General features: G+C 38.3%; 1 protein-coding gene across 1 annotated transcript; it reads right to left on the bottom strand.

Annotated features, from left to right (window-relative positions):
* Positions 1–10,844: 10,844 nt before the first annotated feature.
* Positions 10,845–14,068, bottom strand: LOC149845382 (MND1-interacting protein 1-like). Its single transcript, XM_089997601.1, has 3 exons — positions 13,737–14,068; positions 11,891–13,653; positions 10,845–11,561 (listed from the first exon to the last, which is right to left on the bottom strand). The coding sequence occupies exons 2-3, from the start codon at positions 13,637–13,639 to the stop codon at positions 11,043–11,045; spliced, it is 2,268 nt and encodes a 755-aa protein (XP_089853727.1). The 5' UTR covers positions 13,640–13,653; positions 13,737–14,068; the 3' UTR covers positions 10,845–11,042.
* Positions 14,069–15,487: the final 1,419 nt, after the last annotated feature.

Here is a 15,487-nt window from a genome sequence, read left to right on the forward strand (position 1 = left end):
ATAATACATTCAAGTCATTCGCATCAAGTATTACAATAATTCAAATCATTCATATCAGGTACTGCAATGCATTCAAGTCATTCACATCAAGCATTATAATGCATTCAAATCATTCACTTCAAGTATTACAATGCATTCAAATAATTCAAATCATTCGTTGCATAAATTACAATACATTCAAATAATTTAAATCATTCACATCAAGTATTGCAATGCATTCGAATCATTCGTATCAAGTATTACAATACATTCAAATAATTCAAATCATTCACATCAAGTATTGCAATGCATTCGAATCATTCGTATCAAGTATTACAATACATTCAAATAATTCAAATCATTCACATCAAGTATTACAATGCATTCAAATAATTCGTATCAAGTATTACAATACATTCAAATAAAATTTTTAATCATTCACATCAAGTGTTGCAATACAACTCATGCATTCGCATCAAGTATTACAATACATTCAAACAATTCAAATCATTCACATCAAGTATTGCAATGCATTCGAATCATTCGTATCAAGCATTACAATACATTCAAATAAAATTTTTAATCATTCACACCAAGTATTGCAATACAACTCATTCATTCACATCAAGTATTACAATACATTCAAATAATTCAAATCATTCACATCAAGTACTGCAATGCATTTAAATAGAGGTTTGTAGTACAAGATTTTGCTCACTAGCTTAAGAATTCTTCCTCGTCACCAGTTTGACTTTCTTCTTCTTCTTCTTCATTGTTTGCCCATCCACTTGGTACACCATTTGGATCACATTCCTCTATGAATGTTTCATCGGCCAATGGAAATATGACATGCATACCATGCACAACATCGTGACCATAAGCGAAGTCATAAACATCATCTAATTGATAGTAATCGTTGTCTTCAGCTAACTCATCTTCCTGTAACTGATCATACTCGGGGTATAGTTTAGACTTCACCTTGCAAACTGCCCACCATTCATTTCTATCTGACTTTTTTATACTCAGATATGAAGTATAATAAACTTGTTGAGCTTGCGAGGCTAATATGAATGGTTAATATGTTCCAAACCTGGATTTATGATTCACCTCCACAATGTCTGAAGCTTTGTCAAGTCTTGTTGCAGTTGGATCAAACCAATGACACTTGAATAAAGTTACCCTGTTATTTATGCCTAAGTAAGTCAACTTCATTATTTCCTCTATAACACCGTAGTAATCATGTTCATTTTCACCGTAGCTGCTACCCTTGACACACACGCCACTATTTATCGTTGATTTGTTTATACAGTAATCTTTTGTATGGAATCGATAATCATTTACGATGTACCCGTTGTAGCATTGTACAACTTTGGTTGGACCATTTTCTAAATCACATATTCCTTAATCTTTAACATCACCATGGCGGACCTACGCACAGACATAAACAATGATTATGATCACGATCAATTAAGTAACTTAGTGTTGTTTATAAGTACAAAATTTATGTTAGCTTCTTTACCAACTGTTTCAACCACTCCACAAACTTAGTTTCACGTTCTTTTTGTACTTCTGCATCAGTGAGATGTGAAACTTCTCTTTGCAACTCCAGATCAAATCGTCTGCAAACCACAAATACTTATATTACTGAGTCATGTATCCACATATAGAACATAAAAGGATTTATAATTGTGTTGCATCTATATATACTTACTCGATGTATGGGTCGATCGCTGAGCAATTAAAAAGAATATAGATGTGTGCTACGTCTTGCTCTCGATCTGTCAATAACCTTTATCGGCAACTACCAAATGCATGCCCAAGTGGTTGAAATATCGACAGCTTATCAGCTACAATTACTTGTTCTCCATCATCATTACGGGGCAGACATGTGTAACGTGTTGGAATATGAGGTTCGAAGTACATAGATGAGAAATTTGAAATCTCTTCTAAAGTGTACGCCTCACAAATAGAGCCTTCTACTCTTGCTTTATTACGAACCTTTTTTTTTAGGTCGAACATGCATCTGACAAGAATATACATTTCAAATTTTAAATATATGTCATTAAAGAGACAAATATAAAAAAAACATATACCTTTTAAATGGGTACATTCAGCGATATTGCACAGGGCCACCAACCCTTAGTTCATATGGCAGATGTATGATCAAATGTTCCATAACATCAAAAAATACTGGCGGAAATATCTTTTCTAGCAGACAAACAGTGGTGATGACAGAGTCATCGAGATTCTTTACATCTGATACTACGACCTCCGATGCGCACAATGTTCTGAAAAATCCGCTCAACTCAGACAATACCCCCCATATAGGTGTGTCTAACATATCATGGAATGCTAGGGGTATCAATCGTTGCATAAAGATATGACAATCATGGCTCTTCAACCCATATAACTGTCCATCGTCAATCTTCACAGCCTGAGCAATGTTAGAGACATATCCATCTGGAAATCTCAGTTGTCTCAACCATTGACATACATGTTTTATTTGATCAGGTCCGAGCACGTACTTTGCATTTGGTTTCAGTACTTTTCCATTATACTCTTTGAGTTCTAATTCTGGTCTTTTACATATTAATTTTAAATCCATACGGGCCTTCGGATTATCCTTCGTTTTTCCTTTAACATTCATTACTGTATTAAACACATTATCAAACACATTTTTCTCCACATGCATCACATCCAAATTATGTCGTATCAATAGGATCGGCCAATACGGTAGTTCCCAAAAAATAGATTTCTTCGTCCAATTGTGATCCTTCCCAAATCCACGGAAGGGTGTAGGACATCGGGCATCTGTTAATACATCTGGAAAATATTGCAATCTTCTTAGAATCTCTATGCCAGACAATCTTGAGGATGGACCTTCCGTTTCAGTTATGCCCGCTTTAAACACATTCTTTTGTCGTCGGAATGGATGGTCGCTGGGTAGAAATCGGCGATGACACTTAAACCAGCAAGGCTTCCTTCCATGCCTCAATCTAAAAGCTTTGGAATCCTCCATGCAGTACGGACAAGCCAACCTCCCATGTGTGCTCCAACCAGACAGCATACCATATGCAGGGAAGTCACTGATTGTCCATAGAACAATGACCTTCATGTTGAATTTTTTTTTTGTGGGCATCATACGTGGTAACACCGTCATCCCACAGTACTTTTAGTTCATCAATCAATGGCCTTAGATATACATCAAGATTTTGGCCAGGTGAGGTCGAACCAGGGATCAACAGAGACAAGAAAAGATTTGGACGTTTCATACACAAGCTTGGTGGAATGTTGTATGGAGTTACAAATACTGGCCAACATGAGTATGAAGTTGATCTACCCCCAAATGGATTAAATCCATCTGTACATAAACCGAGTCTAACATTTCGCACTTCCATTGCGAAGTTCTGATGAGTACGATCAAAGTGCTTCCAAGCTTCAGCGTCAACAGGATGCGTGATCTTGTTTTCATCGTGTCGAACTTTATTTGCATGTCATCTTATGTGTTTAGCTGTCCTTGAAGACATATACAATCACTGCAATCTAGGAGTGATAGGAAAATAGCGGAGCGACTTGTATGAAACTTCCTTTGATCTCATGCTATCATTGCCTCTTGTCTTTGGCTTGAACCGAGGATGCCCACATGACGGGCATGATATGTTGTTTTCCTGCTCCTTGAAATACATGCAGTGATTTGGACAAGCATCAATCTTTTTGTAACCCATACCTAGAGCGTTGACCATAACTTTCGCACGATAGAAATTTTGTGGCAATTTCTCATCTTTGGCCAACATACTCTTCACAATCATACACAAACTGTCAAAACATGATTGACTCAAATTATACTCGGACTTCAAATTCATTAGTTGAAGAACTGCAGACAAGATAGTGTGACTCTCACAACCGTTCCAAAGTGGCTCATCAGCATCTTTAAGTAAATCATAAAATCTACTAGCTGCATCGTTTGGTGATTCTTCATCTACGGCAGTTCTCACATCACTAGAACTCATAGCAGAACCCAATTCTGTTCCTGCGGCATCAAATATCAAATCCGTATATGGATTATCGTGCACCACATTCACCCGTGCATCAAAATCGTTTCTAAATTCTTCTCCATGAAACGTCTAGTTCTGATAATCACTCACAAAACCCTTCCTATATAGGTGATTTCTAACGCTATGAGGTTCTACAAATCGATTATTCTTACAAATCTTGCAAAGACACCTAATCTGACCTGTGGGATCCACTGTACTGACACTTGCCGTTGCAAATTCAATAAAACTGTCAACACCATCCATATATTCATGCGATAACTCATTGTCCACTATCCTACGGTACATCCATTCATGGTTTGCAGTCATTTTTTTATGATGTTACGAATAATAGCCTAACGAATTAAAAGAGAACAATTAGAATGCTACGATGAAAAACATATCAAATTTATCATGCAATATATGATGTCATACAATAACAAGAATTTTGATAACTTAATATTTTCATGTGCAAACTATTAATGACACGATATAATCATTTGAAGCATGCTTTCATTATACAATTTCACATGGAAGTCATAATCAAATTGAAAGTAACTACATGCAAGCATAGATACAATTACATCAAACATTGCAATATATTGTAATCATTCATATCAAACAAATAACAAACATGTACCTGCAACAAACACACTTCAATATCTCACTAACTACTACCATGCCTAGCATGGACTCCGTACTCCAAAAATAAGAACACTTCAATATGCATACATTAAAATCATGCTCAGCATGATCTCTGAACTCCAACAAAGCAACCATAAATATTAACAACTAAGTGAGTGTGTGAACAATAAAGTGTTACATCTAATAAATTAAATAACATGTGATACGCTTGCATCACTTACTCACCACGAGTATTTACCCGATTTGCATTGTTTTTGTCCTTTACTTACCACAAGTGGCTGAGCACGAGCTGGTTCCATTGAAAAATCTGCACAAAAAAATGTTGTTTTAAAATGAAGGCACCACGAAAAAAAACTGAAGCAAATAAAAACATCTTGCATAGGACTAGAAGCCTAATACCTAATGACCTATCGAAACCGCAGGGGGTTGACCCCCTGTAGGAACACAGGGGGTCGACCCTTTGCCGGAACATAGGGGGTTAACCCCCTGCCGAAATAGCAGGGGGTCGACCCGCTGCCGGAAACCGTTTCCGGCAGCGGGTCGACCCCCTACAGGACACGACCGAGGGTCAACCCTCTGCCGGGGTTGACCCTCTGCCGTACACGGCAGGTGGTCGACCCCTTGCCGGACATGGCAGAGGGTCGACCCGCTGCCAGAAACGATAGGGGGTCAACCCTCTGCCGGGGTCGACCCCCTACTGGACACGACAAGGGGTCGACCCCCTGTCGGAACTGCAGGGGGTCGACCCCCTGCCGAAACCGCAGGGGGTCGACCCTCTGTCGGGGTTGACCCCCTACCGGACACGGCAAGGGGTCGACCCCTTGACGGGGTCGAGCGCCTGCCGGGGTCGACCCTCTATCGGGGTCGACCCCTTGCCAGACATGACAAGGGGTTGACCCCCGGCCGGACACGGCAGGGGGTCGACCCCCTGCCGGGGTCGAGCGCCTGGCGGAGTCGACCCTCTTCCGAAAAACGCAAGGGGTCGACCCCCAATCCATTTAACGGTGGGGCCCGGAAATACCTGTGCTTCCTCCAGGCGGCGGCGGCAGAAGGTTGACGGAGATAGACTTCCGGCGAATGGTGGGGGCCTACAGAGAGGTCGACGGGATGGATAGAGCGGTCGAAGGAAGAAGGCGACAGGAGGGAGAGGGCGACGGGCGGGAGCGGGAGCAGCGAAAGAAGAAAGGAAAAAGAGGGCTGGGATTAGGGGTTATGCGACATTTAGCGACGGCTTAGCGACAGATTAATGTCGTCGCTAAGCCATCGTAATTCAAAACACGAAAAAAGGTGACAGAATATATTTCGTCGCCCAGGCCGTCGCTAAATAGCGACGTAATATAATCCATCGCAATTCCGTCGCTAAATACTGTATTTATTACGACAAAATATTCTCTCACAAAATCCGTCGCTACTTATCGACGGATTTTGTGAGGAAAAATAATCTGTAGCTATTTTCGTAAAATTCTCCAATTATAGCGACATATGCATCTCTCGTTAATCCGTCGCTAAGTAGCGACGGAATAATGTCGTCGCTAAATTCCGTCGCTAATCAGCTGTTTTTTTGTAGTGAGGGTAGATTAACTATTTCCCAAGTATTGACCTTTTTTAAAGCATTTAGTTCAACTTGCATTGCTTCAACCCAATATGGTATAGATTTAGCTTGATTATAGTGAGCCGGTTCAAAATAAGAATGTAGGGTTATTAAACACGCCCGATAGTTGGGGGTTAAGGAATCATAGGATACAAACCTATTTGGGGGTATTGATATTCTAGAAGAATGTCTAACTTGTGGTTCCTCAGTGGATTCAGAAATTTGAGAGTATTTTTCGAGGGCACTAATAGGATTTTCTTGATTTCTTCTTGAGTAAACATTTATATTGGTATCACTATCATGAACATTTATATTTGAATCACTATCATTTGAGGGTGTTATGTCAAGAGGGGATACCTCACGTGTATCGTCTATGTTTTCAAGAAAATCTTCTTGTATGTCATCAATAAGATCATATAAGAATATATAATCAATTTCATTTGTTTCTTCTGTTTTATCAAAACCGTTTTCTTCTTCTAGAAATGTTACATCTTTTGAAACATATAGTTTATCATTCTTAAAATCATAACATCTATACCCTTTTTTATTTTCACTATATCCTAGAAAAACACATTCAATTGCTTTTGGAGATAACTTATCCCTTTTATGTAATAGGACAAAACATTTGCAACAAAAAATACGAAGACGATTGAAATCGGGTGAAAATTTAAAGAGTTTTTCATAGGGAGAAGCATTTTTTAACTTAGAAGAGGGCATTCTATTGATTAGATAGGTTGAGGTTAGAACGGCTTCGGCCCAAAACTTCTTTGGAATATTCCTAGAAAAAGGTAATGTTCTAGCGGTTTCTATAATGTGCCTATGTTTCCTTTCCGCTAGGCCATTTTGTTGGGGAGTCCTAGGACATGACTTTTGATGGCAAATGTCATTTTGGGTTAAATAGTTTTGGAATTCGTGAGATAAGTATTCGCCACCGAAATCGGATCTTAAAATAGATATGTTATTTTGAAATTGATTTTGAACCTTTTTATGAAAATCTTTAAAGAAAGTAAATACTTCCGATTTATGACTAAGAAAATAAATCTAAACATATCGAGTAAAGTCATCAATAAACGTAACATAATATGAATAGCCCCATTTAGACATAACCGGAGAAGGCCCCCAAACATCCGAATGCACCAATTCAAAAGGTCTTGATGAAAGAAAAGTTCTAGTTGAAAATGGAATAGACTTCATTTTTCCAAAAATGCAATCTTTGCAATTAATTTCTTTTTCCTTACAAAATTTGTTTCCAAAAGGAAAGAGATACATTTTGGAATAATTTGGATGACCAAGTCTTTTATGTCAAGTTTCCATGGTTTTTTCTTGGACATAAGAACAAAAATAATTTGTAGGAAGATCGAGATGGTCCATATAATAGAGGTCTCCCTTTCTATGGCCTTGCCCAATCTGCTTTTCGGACCAGAGATCCTGCACAAAGCAACCATTAGATGAGAAAGATATTTCACATCCATGGTCGGCAATTTGAGAAACCGAAAATAGGTTTAAATTTAGTTTGGGAACAACTCTTACTTTTGAAACACAAAAATTTTGAGAATCTTTAAAAGAGCCAATACTTGAAATTTTTAAAAAGGTTCCATCGGACGTAGAGACACAAGAGTCCTTTGAATTGGTGCAAACATCAATAGTGCATTTTCATGAGGGGTCATATGAAAAGAAGCTCCAGAGTCAAGGATCCAAGAATACATACCGGGTGATGATGTCGAGGCAATAGCCGCACCCGATGTGGAGGAAGAAACTTTTAGTATTTGTTGGAGAGACATAGATATTTGTCCAAGAGTTTCTTTGATGTCATTGTTCTTGCCTTCATCTTCTTTGGTGGTGGTTTCTTCAAAAGAGGTCACCTTAGGCTTGAAGGTTCCAATAAGCTTTGGACAAGCGGGTTTACTGTGACCCGACTCATTGCAATAATGACAAACAATCATTTTTCTTCCTCCATTGTAGTTTCCTTGTTTCCCAAAATGAGGAGGCTTATAGGTTCTAACATTGTTACCCGATTTTGATACGGCAAGGACTTCATCAACATGCTTACTCATGCCAAGCCTTGTCTCCTCTTGAGTGATTTCGGCAATAGCATCCTCAATAGGAGGAAAAATAGATCTATGGAGAAGTGAGGATCTCACTTGCTCAAATTCGGGACGTAGCCCAAAAAGGAATTGAAACAATCGCTCTTGTTCCATTTGTTTTTGCCTTAAATCAATATCTTCCATAGAAACCCATTTTGGCTCCAAAAGAGCCAATTCATCCCATAGTGGGTTTAGGGCACTATAATAGTCTTGAATGCTAGAATCATCTTGCTTGATGGTTCTAATCTTTTCTTGCAAGAAGTATGCTCTCGCAAGATCCTTTTGGGTATACATACTCTTCATAAAGGACCAAGCCTCATTGGCTCTACGAAATTTAGCTATATTAGCACATACCTTAAGCTCAACATTGTTCATAAACCACGCAAGGATTTTTGCGTGATTGCTTTCCCAATCTTCCACTTCTTTTTTATGATTTTCAATGGCCTTGATGCGAGCATCTCCTTCAAGAGCCTTTTCTTGACCTTCTTCGTCCTTTGTGAGCATAAGCTTAGGTTCCGGAACGGTACCTATGACAAAACCCCAAAGCTTCTTTCTTTTGAGATTATTTTCCATTGCCGATGCCCACATCATATAATTCTTTCCATTGAGCTTGAAAGATAGGTCAATCTTTGCCTCCATGATGTTGCCAAGAAGTGAGAAGATATCCACTAAATATGAGATACACGAACCGCACCTTTCCTTCAAAAATCGAGTGGCTCTGATACCATGTAATAAGATATTGCAGAAATATAAAGAGTGCATACAAGCACTTTCAACAATGAATAAAAGAGACAATATCACAAGTCCGCAAATGGACAATACAAGCACAAGCCTTTAAGAAGGCAACAACATAAAAAGCCTTTTATTGAGAAGAGAGAAAGCTCTCAAGAATGAGAAATATACAAGGGGTTCACCCCTATTTATACAAGAGGGAGAAGAGAGAAGGGATGACCAAAAGGCCCCAAAAGGGGGCTCCCATAGAGTCGTTGGGAGCCCCCAACGGTCACATTTGTGACCGTTGGAGGCTCCAACGACTCTAAGGTTGGAGCCCCTTTTAGTCCTCAAAAAAAATAAAAAAATAATTAAAAAATAAAAAAAATAAAATTACATTTTGTCAAAAAAAAAAAACGAAAATAGTTGTTTTCTAAAACAACTATGTGAAATTACAAAAATACCCCTATCGGGTATTGATGTAATATATATATATATATATATATATATATATATATATATTAGATACATTTTAACAGATTATTTGGTTGGTACAAGAATTGTAAACGCAGCTTCCCAGCCAAAAGAACAGCCACCATAAGAGCAGAGAAAAAGAATCAATTTGGCCAGAGATGGAAACCATGAAGAGGATCCATAAGGACAGATACCAAATCAACCACATGAGACAAGGTCTACAAGGAATTTCTGGTAAAAAATGATTGTTCGAACAATTGGACAGCAGAAAGGTTATGTTGCCTATGGATTGGTGCAGCTGCTCCATGTGATTCATCTGAGGAGGGAGGTTCAAACTTCACATACATCTCAGGAATAGAAGATCAGGTAAGATGATGACAAACAAAAAACCAAAAAACAAAAAATCCGGGAGCCAAGTTAAATAGATTATAATTTGACATAATGCAGTGACAATTTTGTTATTGCATGGTTTCACTTTTATTGATGCTTTGAAATCTCTAACAAGCTGTCAGAATTTTGCCGAAGACTCAAAAGCTCATATTCTGGCAAAGACACAGAAGAAGTTGAGAGGGGACACACAAGCAGAAAGAGACAATTAGGCAAGCCAGGTGCAAAACCTCTGCATGTAAAGTGCTGTGTTTCATTATTCGCAAAGAAGACACTGAAACTCAAGTACCAACTTAACCATATGCCAAAGAAGCAAATTCGAATAATATGCAGATATGGTTCTCAATGACAGATAAGAAGCCAATGTCTAATGTTTGATCTAAGGAAACTGAATAACTACTATGAAAATCAACAAAATAGTGAACAATAACCAAAGACTAAAGCATAATGAGCAAGGATATGGCATTAAACAAATGTAACTGCACTATAACTTAATGGGCAGCCAAACCAACATGCAAAATCGATAACTGACAGAAAACATTAGTCAATTTATATAAGAATCGATAGATAATATTAGCCAATTTTATTTTGATCCACTCGTTTAACCTTGATTTTCATATAGAACATTGCAAAGTTACAGCATATTTTACAGGTGACATTTCCATTTAAATATATAACTTCGACCACTTAATGCAACCAAAGTTTGATTCTCATAACCATGATATAGTACTGTCTATAGACTCTATACTGAATACTGATTTTCAAAATAACACATGATGAGACGCGACTAACAACATCCAAAGTTTTTATGGTAAGGAGCATCATAGATAATCAAATGGAATTTTTGAACAAACTGCTGATCCATAAGCATTACAAGATTCACACACAAGACAAAATGTAAACATCCAGCTTCGATTCAGTTGTCAGCACCATAGTGAGATATAAGCAAATGCTTATTTTTTATTGTAACATCCACAAGGATTGGATAGACTGTATACAAATTAAAAATGATGTCTCAACTGAAACTTATAGCCACAAAGCCCTTGTAACCTAGCAGATAATATATTTTTATTCTTCGCTGCAAATTTGGCCAAATGATGTCTCTTGTACAATACCACAACCTATTAATGTTCTGTAAATCTAAGAGACAATGCCATAGACACAAATTCTCTGTTCTATCTCACTATCACAAGAAGGGCAATTTTTCTTAGGCTGTTTCTCATGGGCTTCACTGCAACCAACACAAAGAACCTGATGAGCACAAGGTAGAAAGACGACTGAAACTTCTTCCTTCATGCAAACCAAGCATCCCCTATCACGTTTGATCTCTTTACAAGATGATTCCTGAACTTTTTCCAGTTCATTGTTGGTTTTTGTATTTGATTCTCTTGATCTCTTTGCCATATCCACATGGTATGTGGATTGCATGTTTGATAAGCAATTAAGATGAGAGGATTTTGATGATGCTTTCAGACGTGAAAGTTCCTCTTCAAGCCTTTGGATGTCATCCTTGTGCCTTTGAAAGTCAATTTCAGTCTTGCGGCGCAAGGCCTCCTGCCTCCTTGCAATATTGACTTCAGTTGCTTCCGTTGTTCTTCTTTCCTTCTCTGCCCGTGAGATTGCTAGCTCCTTTTCTTTCATTTCATTCTTCCACTTCATCTGTCACAAAGCAAACATCAGAAGACCTGGGAACAACCTATCGACTAATCCTGCAACATAGTGCTCCTTGCGATTTCCCTGAAATTATTGAAATGTAACAAGGAGATTGCACATCTTTGGAGAGTAAGAAGGAAGAGTGACAAGCAGCTGATAACTATTAACAGAAGGCTTGCATGATTACCTACTAGAAATGATTGCAGAAAACTGATAAATCATAAATGTATAGCAATAACACAAGATACCCAATTCAATAGGCATTGCAGTTGCTGAGACAAATAAAAATGTTAAAACGATGGATTAGATACAGGGAAGTCTCACTTCATACTGACCTCAACTTCTTTCTGTGCTTCCTTGATGAGATGCAACTGTTGCTGCAATTGGTTGTTCTTCTGTTTCTCCTCAGCCACCTGCTCCTGCAACTTAGCATTCTGCCTTTCCCGCGACAGAAGTTTCTTTTGAGACTTCTTTTCTCGCTTCTGGACCTCTATGAATTCTTTAATTGACTCAGCTGCACTTAGTTTTGCAGCAACCGTCTCAGCCCTGATTTCTGCATTCTCAGTTTCAAGTTGTTTTACAACCTCATTGGCATGTTTGGATTGATTAGTTATCTTCTTGAAAACACCTTCCAGATCAGAGAGCTTCTTCATGGCTCCATCATCAAGTGACTGCTTATTCTTCTGGCTTAGAGTTTCCTCCCTTTCCATTCTCAACATCTTCAGTTCATTGAGATCGTTGCTCAGTTTTTTTGCAGCTTGCAATGCTTTCTTTTGAGCCCATTCAATTCTCTCTTGCAATTGCCTCTCCAGCATTTCCATTTGGTGCATTAATTTCGAAATCATTTCATCTCTTTGGTCGACTGTTCCATCAAGTTTCTCATCAATACACAAATTTTGCAGGTTACCCATTATGGAACTTACAACATCAGGATTACTGGTGTCCCTGGATTCTTGACAATGTTCAGGTGAAATCTGAGATCCAGAACCAGTTTCAGATGGCAGTTCAGGCCTTGCAGCAACATTCATCATGTGAGAAGAATTTGTATTCTCGTACATGATATCTGGTTGGTGTTTGATTAAATTAGAGCATTCTGATACTGACAGTAGCCCGCTTTTTGCATTATGCTGCATGCAATATGAGAGTGAGGGATGAAAGACACCAAGGGAAGACGAAGAACTCAGAGGAGCCTGTCCATCTGCTTTTGAGACTTCTGAAAAACAAGAAGAGAACATAGAAGCCGCATTTCTTCTCAACATTGACAATTTCATCGAAGGTGTAATTCCATCAACGCATCCAGTTGTAGAATTCAAGTTTGTACCAGCTGTGTTGTTCATGAATCCATTGAAATTTAAGCCTTCACCTGCAAATCCCAATCTACCATAAGTTTCACAAGACTCGGAAACTTCAGTTCCAGACACCAAATATGAAGGAGAAGGACGAATAGGGGTGGGAACCGAAACACCTCCCTGCGATGCTAGCCGGTTCCCTTCTTCCGAACCATTAACAACTTCTCCACCTCTTTCAGATGAAGGCAGTGGAAATTCCAATGCACTAGCCCTACCAAAATGGAGATCACTCATAAGGAGGCACCACATTGCATCTCCTTTACTCAATTGGGGCCTAACTTGTCGAAGCAAACACACCATCCCCGCCAACGAATACCGCTCGAGTTGCTTCAAATCTCCAAAAACAACCCCAGACTCATCTAAACCCTTATTAACACCATGATTCAAGCATGCCAACGAATTGTGAATGATATTATATAGCACATCCCCACTCCCATAACAATGTCCGTTCCTCAACACCGCCTTTAGGGCGACTTCCTCGTTGTATCCCAACGAAACAATCTTAGATATAGACTCATTGTAAAGGAATTCCAAGTTCTTTAACAACAATTCCTCCAATTTTTGCTCACTACAGATTCCCCACTCACTATCCATCTCATGGAGCTCTGATGAATACTTCCTGCAATCACCGACATCCGAAAACTCGATGGTACCCAAGCACGATTGCTCAGGAAGGTTACCATCATTCACATTCATCAGACCCACATTAGGACCAATCTTCCTACCATTTGTCATGGTTTTCTCCGTACCTGTACCGATTTCAGAATCAGAATCAAGATTTCCTAATTCTGATACAATTTTTGGATTACCAATTAAGAAGAATTCAACATACCATAAAATCAATTACCAAAAGAAAGAGGAAAAAGACGACAACTGATCATTACTGAACGAATTTCAGATTTCGATCGAAATTCAGTTATGAATAGCAAAAAAAACCCATCAAAATCCACAATAGGAGAAATAAGCGAACCCGCAAATCGAAAAAAAAAAGTAATTCTGAATACAAAGAAACTTGCCGGCGTTGGTTGAGATCCAAAACTCTCTCTCTCTCTGTTGAAAGTTTCCAGCAGAGTACCGAGAAGAGGCTAGCAATTATAGAAAGAAGGAAAATAAATCTCAGACTTACCCAAAATCAGAAAAAGAAAAAGAAAAAACCTGAAAAAAGGTGACAAATGACGGAGAATTTGGAAAATGTAAAACTCTACACCTACGTCACAGATGCAGTTTCGAAATTATTTTCAGAAATGGACACGTGGAGACGAAATTTTAATTTTAAAATAATATTCAATAATTTTTTCTATTTTAATACTTAAAAAATATTGAAAATATTATTAAAAATACAAAAATTATTTATAAATGAGAAAATAATAACCCTTACAGATTCGTGTCTGAATCAGAATTGTCTTCTCGTGTTCTACATTGGACACGTTGGCCGAGTGGCGTGTCCATGAGACAACACGCTGAAAATGGATGTATAAGGGTCGAATCCAAACCGATTCAAATCAGAATTCGAATGTTGTAAAGTCCATCTGAATTCAAGCCCCAATCCAACGAAGATCCAATGATGTGGAATTGAACATGGATCTGAAATATATAAGATGATATTGGATCCGGTAAAAGAAGACTGTAAAATGTGCAAGGGAATTAGATTAGATCCGAATCCGAACATAGATTCCAATGTAAAATGCTACACTAAATCTAATCCAAATATGCATACACTATATGGCAGCAAGCCCATATATTTTCGGGGATTGTTATATTGTTTTCTGAAAGAAGGGATTGTTATATGATAATGTTGAATTATGATTTTTGGAGGGTTCAAACGGTGACCTAAACTAAAATGTGTGTGTGTGTGTGTGTGTGTGTGGGGGGGGGGGGGGTGGGGGGGGGGGGGGGGGGGGCAAGATAATCCCCCCTCTTTAAAATATATATATATATATATATATATATATATATATATATATATATATATATATATATATATATATATATATATATATATATATATATGGTTAAAACAATGCAGTGTAAATGCGGTTTGGGTCAAGTCAGATCTATATCCCATAAAACTCAGAGCTCAAACCTGGCTAAAATAGTTATCGGGGTGACCCAAATGCAGCCCAAATCATTATTAGGATTGGGCTGGACAACCACCACAGGTCCAACCATTTCACTGCCCTACGTGCTTCAGGGTAACTTGCGTAGGTTTGGGAAAGAAGCCCAGCCAAGCCACTGGGATTAGTAAAAATCTTGTTCGAAAATAGGCTTGACAAGCTGAATATGAACAATAGGTAATTGGCCTGGCCCGACTAGTATAAGCTTGTTAAGTAATTAAAAAATATGTTTTAGATATATCTTTTTGTAATTATATTTCTTCCAACTCTAAAACAATGTATTTTTTTTATTATAAACAAGCCAGCTCGAACTCGGTTCATTTGACTCGGGCTCATTGTGAGTTCCAACTCAGGTTGGCTGGCCACAAGAATGAGCCAAGCTTAAAAACTTTAAGTTTCTGCTCTTTTACCAGCACAAAGCTTAGGCCAAGGATATAAGTTTATATCATGGGCTTAGCCCACCTTAACC

This window comes from Nuphar pumila, chromosome 2, assembly GCF_984573655.1.
Source record: "Nuphar pumila chromosome 2, dmNupPumi1.hap1.1, whole genome shotgun sequence".
In the NCBI taxonomy this organism is placed as follows: domain Eukaryota; kingdom Viridiplantae; phylum Streptophyta; class Magnoliopsida; order Nymphaeales; family Nymphaeaceae; genus Nuphar; species Nuphar pumila.